The sequence below is a fragment of the Esox lucius genome, chromosome 24, assembly GCF_011004845.1.
Source record: "Esox lucius isolate fEsoLuc1 chromosome 24, fEsoLuc1.pri, whole genome shotgun sequence".
Lineage (NCBI taxonomy): Eukaryota > Metazoa > Chordata > Actinopteri > Esociformes > Esocidae > Esox > Esox lucius.
Window position 1 is genome coordinate 1,581,455 of NC_047592.1, and position 12,945 is coordinate 1,594,399.

Sequence of the window (12,945 nt, forward strand, 5' to 3'; positions counted from 1 at the left end):
GTCACAACCCCCACTAAAGGATGTCATCATCCAGCTCTCCTCCACTAGGGTGTGTCATCATCCAACTCTCCTCCACTAGGGGATGTCATCTTCCACCTCTCCTTCTCCTCCACTAGGGGGTGCCATCTTCCACCACTCCTTCTCCTCCACTAGGGGGTGCCATCTTCCACCACTCCTCTTCCAATAGGGGTGCCATCTTCTATCTCTCCTTCTCCTCCACTAGGGGGTGCCATCTTCTACCACTCCTCTTCCAATAGGGGGTGCCATCTTCTATCTCTCCTTCTCTTCCAATAGGGGGTGCCATCTTCTATCTCTCCTTCTCCTCCACTAAGGGTGTCATCTTTCACCTCTCCTCCTCCAATAGGGGGTGTCAGTGTGTCAGAACAGGAAGGAGGAGGAGGGTCTAGAAGTCTAGTAGATCTGCTGTAGATCACAGAGGGTCAATCATCATCAACCCAGGATGGAAGTGACACCACTCTATTGGATACTCTGTAAGTACTCTCCCTCTTCCTAAGTTTACTCAACAGGAGGTTTAGGGAAATCAAGCAATATTACTCTGTTCATGTGTACAGCACAGTAATGGTTCATTCAAGAGTTTATATTACCAGAAATATACAGGTTCATTACATTTCCTATATACATTATATGTGGTTTAAGTCATTTATATTTACACTGATTCCCCATAACTACACTGTTTGGACTCATTCCAGGATTGTAGGGCTCTGGATGTAAATGTGGAGCTGTTGAGCCAAAACATGTTTGCAAAGATTGTGTTAAAAAACCTTTTTGTCAGCTATTTTGAATGACTTGTATACCAGCATAAATGCCTCCCAAAATACAATAGGCTCTTTGTCTTGAGTCATAATAAAAGTGTGTTTTAACAAACAACACAAAAAAATGTTTACTCTTATGATGTCAACCTCTAGGATAATGACTTCTATCAAAGTGGGTAAGTCAGTTGTTCCAGTTAATATGATGACATTCAGGTGGGGGTTAGAGGTTCCCTGTCATATAAAAACCCCACAAAGTTCATTGAACAACAATGTCTGCCCCTAAAAACAGAGATCTGTTGAAGTGGAATATGACCCAGTGAAAATAAAGATCAGCAGATATCTTTCTTTCTGTCTGTTCTCCATAATAAGAAAGACACTAAACGACAGTAAGATTCATGATTAAAAAAAAACATTTATTTCTAATTTCCAAAATGCCAGTTTCCAAATGCCTGAAGGTACCACATCTGTACAAACAATAGTACACAAGTATAACCACCATACACAAGTATGGGATCACACAGCCATCATACCACTCAGGAAGATGTATAACCACCCTGGGATCACACAGCCGTCATACCACTCAGGAAGATGTATAACCACCCTGGGATCACACAGCCATCATACCACTCAGGATGATGTATAACCACCCTGGGATCACACAGCCGTCATACCACTCAGGAAGATGTATAACCACCCTGGGATCACACAGCCATCATACCACTCAGGATGATGTATAACCACCCTGGGATCACACAGCCATCATACCACTCAGGAAGATGTATAACCACCCTGGGATCACACAGCTGTAATACCACTCAGGAAGATGTATAACCACCCTGGGATCACACAGCTGTTATACCACTCAGGAAGATGTATAACCACCCTGGGATCACACAGCCGTCATACCACTCAGGAAGATGTATAACCACCCTGGGATCACACAGCCATCATACCACTCAGGAAGATGTATAACCACCCTGGGATCACACAGCCATCATACCACTCAGGAAGATGTATAACCACCCTGGGATCACACAGCTGTTATACCACTCAGGAAAGAGGTGTGCATGTACTTTGGTGCGACAAGAGCAAGTCAATCCCAGAACAACAGCAAAGAACCTAGTGAAGATGCTGGAGGAAACCGGTACAAAAGTATCTATATCCACAGTAAAACGAGTCCTACAATGACAACCTGAAAGGCTGCTCAGCAAGGAAGTAGCCACTGCTACAAAACCATCATTAAAAAACCTAATCTGCGGTTTGCAGATTTTATATCTACTGTAAAAAAAAATCTGTAAATGTATGGTACATTTTTGTCAGCTGGGACGCCAAAGAAAGACAATTAAAAACAGATTCATAATGTTAAACAAAATGACATTATTAATCTATAGAAATACAGAAATTTACTTCAAATAAATCCTTTAATTTCACAGCAAATTCTCTGTTTTGTTCCTGTCATTCATTGCTTTTAAAAATGTTTGTCTTTCAAGTTAATTGTATTTATACATCAGCTATTACTATTTTGATGACTTATCAATGTCTACCAGGCACATGGTTGGCAGAAATATGCAGGAGTCAGAGCGCCACTTGGTTAGAAATCGCAAAGCAATTTCTAAAGCATTGAAGCACACCAAACAGAATCATCTTCAGTTCAAGAGGTTTTGAATCTAAATTTTGGAACGGAATCTGAATGCATCCAAAAAGTCAGGTGCAGTATTGACTGCATTGAAACTGAATATATATATGTATTACATTTTTATTAAAATGTAAATTGCATTTTCCTGTACACTTATCAGGCTACATACATACTGGTCTCCCCACAAATATTTTATATGTAAGTTCACTGCTCAAAAAAATTAAGGGAACCCTTTAATCACACATCAGGTGTCGATAAAGAAAATATTTTAAAGATGAAACTCTTTACTGTACATTGTGTAATTTACCTGGAACAAAATGACGTAACAACAGTCAATGGAATCCAAAATCACCAACCCATTGAGGGCTGGATTCAAACTCACTCTGAAAATCAAGGTAAACAATTGAAATTCCAGGCCTTTCCAACTTGCGTGAATTTTATCAGGGCAACTCAATTTGTGACTCAGTAGTGTGTACGGCCCCCATGTGTCTGTATGCACTCCTGACAACTTCTGGACATGTTCCTGATGAGACGATGGATGGTGTCCTGGTGGATCTCATCCCAGACCTGAATCATGGCATCAGTGAGCTCCTGGACAGTCTGTGCCACTACTTGGTGGCGTCTTATGCACCGATACATAACGTCCCTGAAGTTCTCAATTGGATTCAGCTCTGTAATGGCCAGTCAATGACAGCAGTCAGGGTACCGTTGGCTGGCGTGGTCTGTGTGAAGGATATGTCTCAGGCAGCATCATGTTCACCATGGCGTCTCCAGATACTTTCACGTCTGTCACAATCTCAGTGTGAACCTGCTCTCACCTGAGAACCTGCCAATTCTGGTGTTGTCTGGCGAATTCCAGTCGGGCTGCATGATGCTGGGCTGTGAGCACAGGTCCCACTAGAGGACGTTGGGCCCTCATGCCACCCTCATGGAGTCTGTTTCTGACAGTTTGGTCAGGATAACATGCACACATGCCTGCTGGAGGTCATTTTGTAGGGCTCTGGTCGTGCTGGGTTGATGCCCTTTATGGCCCTGTCCAGCTCTCCTCGTGTAACGTCTCCTGGTATCTCCTCCATGCTCTTGACTGTACTGGGAGACACAGCAAACCTTCTTGCAACGGCATGTATGGATGTGTCTTCCTGGAGGAGCTGGACTACCTGTGCAACCTGAATGGGTACCGCCTCATGCTACCAGTAGTGTCAAGGACACTGGCAAAACTAGAGACGAATCAGTCAGGAAGGATAATGAGAAAGCAATTGTTGGGCACTACCTGCAAAACCATTGATTTACAATGGTTTATGCATCGTAACTGGACACATTGATATCCCTGAGGTTTAATTTACTTGGTGTTATACAGTGATGATTATGTGTTCCTTAAATTATTTTGAGCAGTGTATATTGGTGCCCATATCGCCACTAAAGGCATTTCTCTCATTATAAAAATGAAAAGGAGGTGGACTCTTGCTAATGTATCTAAACCAAAACAACACCACTGATCCAGATGATGAACCTTTCACTATTATATCTTCTTTCTAGATGAATTGTCTAACAACCAGCTAGTTCAAAGTGTTAGAGGATGGAAAAAGATTTCAACACTCACTCTGTATTTCTCTGTGTTTCAGTGCTTTTCATCTCCAGAGTGGCTGCAGGTAATAATTTACAGTATTTATGTTTCCTCTCTCAGATCATTTTCATGATAATATACTATAAACTATTTACTACTTACTAATGACTCTGTCAGTGTAATGCAGACGTGAAACCCACTCAAATCATGTTCACAACTCAAAGACTGATTTTTTGGGAGTGATATTTTTGCAGTGCAGGAGAATATCATATCTCTATGAAGCTTTGTATAACTGAATATAATCCCCACCCCTTACAATCTGTTTTCTTCCCAGGTCAGTCTCCAGTTTCTCTGATTGTCAGACCCAACAGATCTCAGTTCTTTGAATATGAGTCTGTCTCTCTGAGCTGTGAGGTTCTGGGTGGTTCTACTGGAAGGAGAGTGGAGAGGAACCCAACAAGTGGAAAGCTTACAGAGTGTGGTGATAGATGGGGAAAGTTTAATGGAACCAGCTGCATCATCTCCTCAACCAAATCAACAGACAGTGGAGTTTACTGGTGTGTCTCTGGAAAACACAAAAACACTGTCAACATCACAGTAACTGGTATGTTCATTACAACTAAATGTTTTAAAATGTTAACAATATGTTGGTATCAATTTTTTTTAAATTATTTTACGTTTTATACAATTACACCTAGTTTGTGAAATGAACTACTATATATTGTGTAATCCTGTCGGAACTTGGTTTGGATGCCTTAGTGCCCTTGTTTCAGTTTGTAATGGCTAAGGATTTTTATATTGATGAATGTGTATGTTTCAACTAACTGTGTATGTCTATGTATTTTAATATTGATGAATGTGTATGTTTCAACTAACTGTGTATGTCTATGTATTTTTATATTGACCACTGTGTTCACAGGGCACACTTGTGAATCAGACGTAGATCTGTGTCCCCACGGTTAAATAAAAAAGAAATACAAAATGTGTCTGAAACTAAATACTATACGGATATTGTGTTGTGTGAAACTGAATATTATATATTATGTTTTAAAATCAAGTACTGTATATTGTTCTGTGTGTAATACTGGACATATTATCTACCTGCTCCTGTGTTGTACAGATGGTCATGTGATCCTGGAGAGCCCCGCCCTTCCTGTGACTGAGGGATTTAATGTGACTCTGAAGTGCAGAAATAAGACAAATCCCTCTGACCTCACAGCTGATTTCTACAAAGATGGATCCCTCATCAGGACTGAGTCTACAGGAGAGATGACCATCCCTGCAGTATCACAGTCAGATGAAGGACTTTACAGCTGTAGACACCCTGAACTAGGAAGATCACCAGAGAGCTGGATGACTGTGACAGGTGAGAATATGAACTAGGAGAATCACCAGATAGATGGATGACTGTGACAGGTGAGAATATGAACTAGAAGAATCACCAGATAGATGGATGACTGTGACAGGTGAGAATATGAACTAGGAGAATCACCAGATAGATGGATGACTGTGACAGGTGAGAATATGAACTAGAAGAATCACCAGATAGATGGATGACTGTGACAGGTGAGAATATGAACTAGGAGAATCACCAGATAGATGGATGACTGTGACAGGTGAGAATATGAACTAGAAGAATCACCAGATAGATGGATAACTGTGACAGGTGAGAATATGAACTAGAAGAATCACCAGATAGATGGATAACTGTGACAGGTGAGAATATGAACTAGGAGAATCACCAGATAGATGGATGACTGTGACAGGTGAGAATATGAACTAGAAGAATCACCAGAGAGATGGATGACTGTGACAGGTGAGAATATGAACTAGGAGAATCACCAGATAGATGGATGACTGTGACAGGTGAGAATATGAACTAGGAGAATCACCAGATAGATGGATGACTGTGACAGGTGAGAATATGAACTAGGAGAATCACCAGATAGATGGATGACTGTGACAGGTGAGAATATGAACTAGGAGAATCACCAGATAGATGGATGACTGTGACAGGTGAGAATATGAACTAGGAGAATCACCAGATAGATGGATGACTGTGACAGGTGAGAATATGAACTAGGAGAATCACCAGATAGATGGATGACTGTGACAGGTGAGAATATGAACTAGGAGAATCACCAGATAGATGGATGACTGTGACAGGTGAGAATATGAACTAGGAGAATCACCAGATAGATGGATGACTGTGACAGGTGAGAAACATTATATTCAATGTATTTATCTTACGTTTAAATAGGATACATTGAAATATGTTATTTTAGATATGTGCCATCTACAGTGAAAACATTTTCTGTCAGCTGTGACATCTGTTTTAGCATTGATATCCAGATCAGAACTTTCAATATCCTGATCAATACAGTTTTATTAGAAATATCAATATCCAGATCAATACAGTTTGATCATAACTGTCAAAAACTGTTTGATTTTGACTGTAATTTTTTTTAGGTCACGTTGGTATTATTATCAATAGTATGTGGTGATTTTTCAGAACTGTTAGTACAAATCTCCAAACTGATCACACTTGTAACACATTGTCTTGCATTCAAATATGTTTAGCAAACACTACACTTATTTGCATACATTTTGTTTTTGGCATTTTTCTAATGATATTTTCTCCACATCCCAATTACTATCTTGAATCTAATTTTTTATGCACTGTGGAAATACTGCTTTGGCATTGCAAATCCAACCATGATATTGGTCACTAGTGATGACATGACATGACTTATCCATGAGCTGTAGGAGGGTGACATACTCATGGGTATGGTGGTAATAAATCTTCCACGTCCATAATGAAAAGACATTATGGGGCAAAAAGATTACTATGTCCCAAACCATTGTACACTGAAAATAGTATGCCAAAAGTTCCCAGATGGTCTTCTATTTCAGGTGGATTTTCAAAGTATGCATCTGTGCATGCTTTTTGGGGTAATAAAGACAACAACCCTTTGTGCAGTAAAAGAGGGGTTCCCACGATTCTCTCATCTTTTCATATGATGAAAAAGTCAGTTATATCCTCACTTAGATTGATATTTATTGCATCAATGACATTCATGTATGAAAGAAAAGCTATGATTGTTGTGCCATGAAATGAAATAGGTTTGTCAGTGTACAGTTTGTTTGTAGTCTCGCTAGCAATTGCTCAATTCTTATTCCAAGTAGTAAGTAGATACTAGTAGGCTTATTACTGGCTAATAAGCTGTTAAAACGGCTAGTGGCAATAGCCATACAGTTCATAGATGCTATTTGTGGAGGAAGTAAACAGAAATTAGCTAAATATTCAAACTTGGCGTGATGTTAATGCGCAACGATCTGTGTCCTGACATGATCTAATGTCAGGACACAGTTTTATGATGAGGTAGTATGTCCCAATCAGTCCCAATACTGGCATACTAGCTAACTAAACAAAACAGTATGTACTTCACCATAATCCACGAATTACGTACTAGTAGTATGTAGTATGCAATTTGAGATTCAGCCATTACCAGTGTTCATGTGGTTTATATGGTTATACAGCTCTGGGATTTTTTATTAACTAAGCATCTCTACATGTATGGCAGCCCTTCCATTCCAATGTATGTTAAATTCCAACACAGGCAAAACTCATTTTACTTAATGAGGTACTGATTAGGTGATTACCTGAACCAAATCTAATTTAACGAGGAAAATGATAAAAACCACTGCTGTGGTCATCACCATCCTCTTGCAATAGGACCAGCTGGATGCCAAAAACTGTGCAAGGTAATTTGAATAAAAAAATAACTATTCAGCATGACAAAAGAGTTGAAAAGAAAAGCTTTGAGTGAGGAAAAGAAGGGTTGAATTCTGGCTTTACTGGCAGAGGGACACAGTGAGCGTCAGGTTGCTTCCATCCTGAAAATGTCAAAGACAGCAGTTCATAAGAACAAGGTCAAGCAACAGACATTGGGGACAACAAAGCTACAGACTGGCAGAGGGCGAAAACGACTGTCCACTGACCGAGAGTCAACTCATTCGAATGTCACTCAACAACCGTAGGATGACATCAAGTGACCTACAAAAAGAATGGCAAACAGCAGCTGGGGTGAAGTTCACGACGAGGACTGTTTGAAACAGGCTCCTAGGTGCAAAGCTAGAAAAAAACCTTCATCAATGAAAAGCAAAGAAGAGCCAGGCAGAAGTTTGCAAAAGACCGTAAGGATTGGACCATAGAGGAATGGAGTAAGGTCATCTTCTTTGATGAGTCAAGTTTCAGCTTTGCCCAACACCTGGTCGTCTAATGGTTAGACGGAGACCTGGAGAGGCCTACAAGCCACAGTGTCTCACACCCACTGTGAAATTTGGTGGAGGATCGGTGATGATCTGGGGATGCTTCAGCAAGGCTGGAATCAGGGAAAGTTGTCTTTGTGAAGGGCACATGAATCAAGCGAAGTACAAGGTTATCCTGGAAGGACACTTGCTTCCTTCTGCTCTGACAATGTTCCCCAATTCTGAGAATTGTTTTTACCAGCAGGACAATGCTCCATGCCACACAACCAGGTCAATTAAGGTGTGGATGGAGGACCACCAGATCAAGACCCTATCATGGCCAGCCCAATCTCCAGACCTGAACCCCATTGAAAACCACTGGGATTTGATCAAGAGAAAGATGGATGGTCACAAGCCATCAAACAAAGCCGAGCTAATTACATTTTTGTGCCAGGAGTGGCATAAAGTCACCCAACAGCAATGTGACAGACTGGTGGAGAGCATGCAAGGACGCAAGACAGCTGTGTTTAACAAGTAGGGTTATTCCACCAAATATTGATTTCTGAACTCTTCCTAAGTTAAAACATAAGTATTTTGTTGTTGAAAAATTAATATGAATTTGTTTTCTTTGCATTTATTGAGATTTGAAAACAATGCATAATTTTTGGGTTATTTTGACCAGTTGTTATTTTCTACAAATAAATACTCTAAATGACAATATTTTTTATTTGGAATTTGGGAGTAATGTTGTCAGTAGTTCATAGAATAAAACAGAACTTAATTTTATTCAAACACATACCTATGAATAGTAAAGTCAGAGAAACTGATAATTTTGCGGTGGTCTCTTCATTTTTTCCAGAGCTGTATATGTTGTTACCAGTTGTGATTACTACTACTGATGGCAACCATATCCTGTTCATGACAGTATTGTATTGTACATAGTGCGGTCTTTTGTAGCTCACAGTACCAACACCAAGGTTGTGGGTTTGAATCCCACTGAGGTCACATATAAAATCAATGGCCTCAGGGTGGTGATTCTGTACTTTTCAATCTGCATATAGTAGGCAAAACAATGTAAAATAAATACAGTATATTCATCAAATGGTTGCTTGAATAGATAAGAAAATCCTATAAAAATATATGTGTGTACTTTATATGAACATCATATACACTACTCAAAAAACCTAAGGGAACCCGTAATCATCACTGTATAACACCAAATCAATTAAACTTCAGGGATATCAATCTGTCCAGTTGGGAAGCATAAGAGATTGTGAATCAATGTCACCTGTTTTGGTGCAAATGAAAGTGACAACAGGTGCACTGGAGAGGCAACAGCAAGACAACCCCCAAAAAGGGAATGGTTTTGCAGGTGGTGTTCACAGACCATTGCTCTCTCCTTATCCTTCCTGATTGATTCTTCTCTGGTTTTTGCAGTTTGCTATTGTCCTTGTCACTACTGGTAGTATGAGGCGGTACCTGCAGCCCATTCAGGTTGCACAGGAAGACCAGCTCCTCCAGGATGGCACATCCATGCATGCTGTCACAATACATTTTGCTGTGACTCTCAGTACAGTCTCAAGCGCATGGAGGAGAAACCAGGAGACGAGCCGTTACACAAGGATAGCCGGACAGGGTGGTATAGATGGGCATCAACCCAGCAGCAGGACCGGTATCTGCTCCTTTGTGTGAGGAGGAACAGGAGGAGCACTGCCAGAGCCCAACAAAATGACCACCAGTGGGCTACTGGTCTGCATGTTTCTGACAAAACTTTTGGAAACAGACTCCAGGAGGGCCCAACATCCTCTGGTGGCAGCTGTGCTCACAGACCAGCACTATGCAGGTTGATTGACAATCGACAGAGAAAACCATAATTGGTGCTCAGTTCTCTTCACAGATGAGAGCAGGTTCACATTGAGCACATGTAACAGACGTGAAAGAGTCTGGAGACGCTGTGGTGAATGTTATGCTGCCTGCAACATCATCCAGCATTTGGTGGTGGGTCAGTGATGGTCTGGGGAGGCATATCCCTGGAGGGTCCACAGACCTCCACATGCTAGCCAACGGTACCCTGACTGCTGTTAAGTACCGGGATGAAATCCTCAGACCCATCGTCAGACCTCACACTGGTGCATTGGGCCCTGGGTTCCTCCTGGTGCTGGACAATGCCCAGCCTCATGTGGTCAGTGTGTAGGCAGTTCCTGGATGACGAAGGCATTGATGCCATTGACTGGCCCTCACGTTCCCCAGATCTGAATTGTGAACCTCTGGCACATTATGTATATATGCATCCGATGCAACCAAGTAGCGCCACAGACTGTCACTGATGCCCTGATCCAGGACTGGGAGGAGATCCACCAGGACACTGTCCACTGTCTCATCAGGAACATGCCCAGATATTGTCAGGAGTGCATACAGGCACATGGGGGCCATACACACTACTGAGTCACATTATGAGTTGCCCTGATGAAATTCACAAGTTGCAACAGCCTGTGATTTCAGTTGTTTACTTTGATTTTCGGTGTTGGTGTATGTGGTTCTGTTGACCGTTGTTACATCGTTTTGTTCTGAGCGAATTAGATACAATGTAAGTAAAGATTTAGTTCATTGATACCTGATGTGTGATTGAAGTGTCCCCTTAATTTTTTTAAGCAGTGTATTTTAATGTGACAAAAAAAATTCTAGGTTACACACTGATCTTTTTCAGATGTGATTACAAATAAAATAAACAAATAATAATCTGATGATCTGTTCTGTTTTTACGCAAAAGATTACAACATACTTGTATAAACAGTACCAAGCGACTAAAATACTGTTATTTCCAGATTAAGAGTTTGATCAGGATTCTCTGTCTGTGTTCTTTCCTAATGTCAGATTATCCTTTTGATTTTCAAGCTTCTACCTCCTCAACCCACTCCTCCTCTATCCCCTCTTTAGCCCCTTCCTCCTCCAAACCCTCCTTATCCTCTACACCTCCTTCCTCCACATCATCTCCTCTACTCCTCCCTCTCTCTCTATCTGGAGTGGCCGGTCTCATCATCTCTTTGACAATTCTATTGCTGATGTTCTGCTACCGAAAGAGGACCAAAGGTCAGTTGTTTAATTATTTTTTACAATGCAATGTGTGTATGAACTACATTTGTTTCAGACTGATTCTATAGGGGTTAGGGATAGTTTAATTCCTGAATAATGAATGTGTTCCAGATTTAAGAAACTGTAAGAAAGGACCATATTGATCAAAGGGATTATAATGTTGTTTCAGAGGAGGAGACATCTGACCCCAGAGAGGTGACCTACGCTGATGTTAGAATCAAACAGGACCAAGAACATAGGGGAAGGAAAGGTGAACACACATTTGTGTTTTTATAATTGTGGGTGCCTGAGACCTAACCCTCACCCAGATATCCATGTTTCTTATTCCCAAACCATAGTCAAACCATAACTGGATCCGCTATGGCTTAAACCTAAAAATAACCAAGATTATGCACAACTGTAACCAGTTCCCCTAAACACAAACGGGGAGGATGTGTTTTTATGTTTTGTTGTCTCTTTTCCAACAGTGAAGGCTCCAGGAGCTGATCCAGTCTACTCTGCAGTAAAGACCTCCACCAACACAGGTAATATCAATCAGTCAATCAAATTTATTTTATAAAGACCTCCACCAGCACAGGTAATATCAATCAGTCAATCAAATGTATTTTATAAAGACCTCCACCAACACAGGTAATATCAATCAGTCACTCAAATGTATTTTATAAAGACCTCCACCAACACTGGTAATATCAATCAGTTAATCTAATGTATTTTATAAAGACCTCCACCAACACAGGTAATATCAATCAGTCATTCAAATGTATTTTACAAAGACCTCCACCAACACAGGTAATATCAATCAGTCAATCAAATGTATTTTATAAAGACCACCACCAACACAGGTAATATCAATCAGTTAATCAAATGTATTTTATAAAGACCTCCACCAACACTGGTAATATCAATCAGTTAATCTAATGTATTTTATAAAGACCTCCACCATTTACATCTACTATCTAAAACTTCCTACAGAAAAAGATGAGTTAAATAAGAATAAACAATATTTAGTAAATGTTTACTGTTGCATGGCAGCCAGGTAATCCAACGTCCTCTTTCCCTCACTTCATCTCAGACACTTGTTTTCATTGATTATTGCCCCCACCTGTTTGGCCTCTTCACGGACCCTATTTAAGTACCTGCTTCTCCATTGTATCCTTTCAGTCTTTGTTTCCGCCCCAAATATAACATTGTTCTGTCCAGTGTTTTAGTTTGTTCCTGTTTTTCCCAGTTTGTTATTCCGGCTTTCTGTTGTTTGATTGTGTTCATTTATTAAATGTCCTCTGTTCTCCCTGCGCTTGTGTCCTGCCTCCATGTTTCAACATTACCATATACATTTCAAAATGAAAATGTTCACATTATGTTGCTTCCACACCCTGAAAGAGAAACGCATTAAATCAGACTTTTTCTGGCTTTATTTATACACAGTAACTCAAATTCAGATGAAACCTCTGAAAACGTATTAAAATTAAAACAGTAAAATACCCTATTTGGATAGGTGGTTCCCCCCCACCCCTTAGAATAGCAAATGTACATTTTTTGGTATACCCAACCAACCTCAAGATCACAAATCAAACTAAATGGCCTCCATCTGCGATGAATTGCAGTGATATGGATTATTTCAGAATAAA

At 40.4% G+C, this 12,945-nt stretch overlaps 1 protein-coding gene across 1 annotated transcript; it reads left to right on the top strand.

The window, feature by feature from the left end:
* The first annotated feature begins 406 nt into the window (after nucleotides 1-406).
* Nucleotides 407-11,876, top strand: LOC109615432 (low affinity immunoglobulin gamma Fc region receptor III-like). Its single transcript, XM_034290771.1, has 6 exons — nucleotides 407-491; nucleotides 4,032-4,058; nucleotides 4,308-4,577; nucleotides 5,094-5,339; nucleotides 11,162-11,314; nucleotides 11,785-11,876. The coding sequence occupies exons 1-6, from the start codon at nucleotides 461-463 to the stop codon at nucleotides 11,874-11,876; spliced, it is 819 nt and encodes a 272-aa protein (XP_034146662.1). The 5' UTR covers nucleotides 407-460.
* Nucleotides 11,877-12,945: the final 1,069 nt, after the last annotated feature.

Bases quoted from the DNA above. Each gene is read 5' to 3' on its own strand.
- LOC109615432 (XM_034290771.1), top strand. From the start codon at position 461: ATGGAAGTGACACCACTCTATTGGATACTCT. The intron at 492-4,031 runs GTAAGTACTCTC...TCTGTGTTTCAG, and splicing joins ACCACTCTATTGGATACTCT to TGCTTTTCATCTCCAGAGTG. The intron at 4,059-4,307 runs GTAATAATTTAC...TTTTCTTCCCAG, and splicing joins CATCTCCAGAGTGGCTGCAG to GTCAGTCTCCAGTTTCTCTG.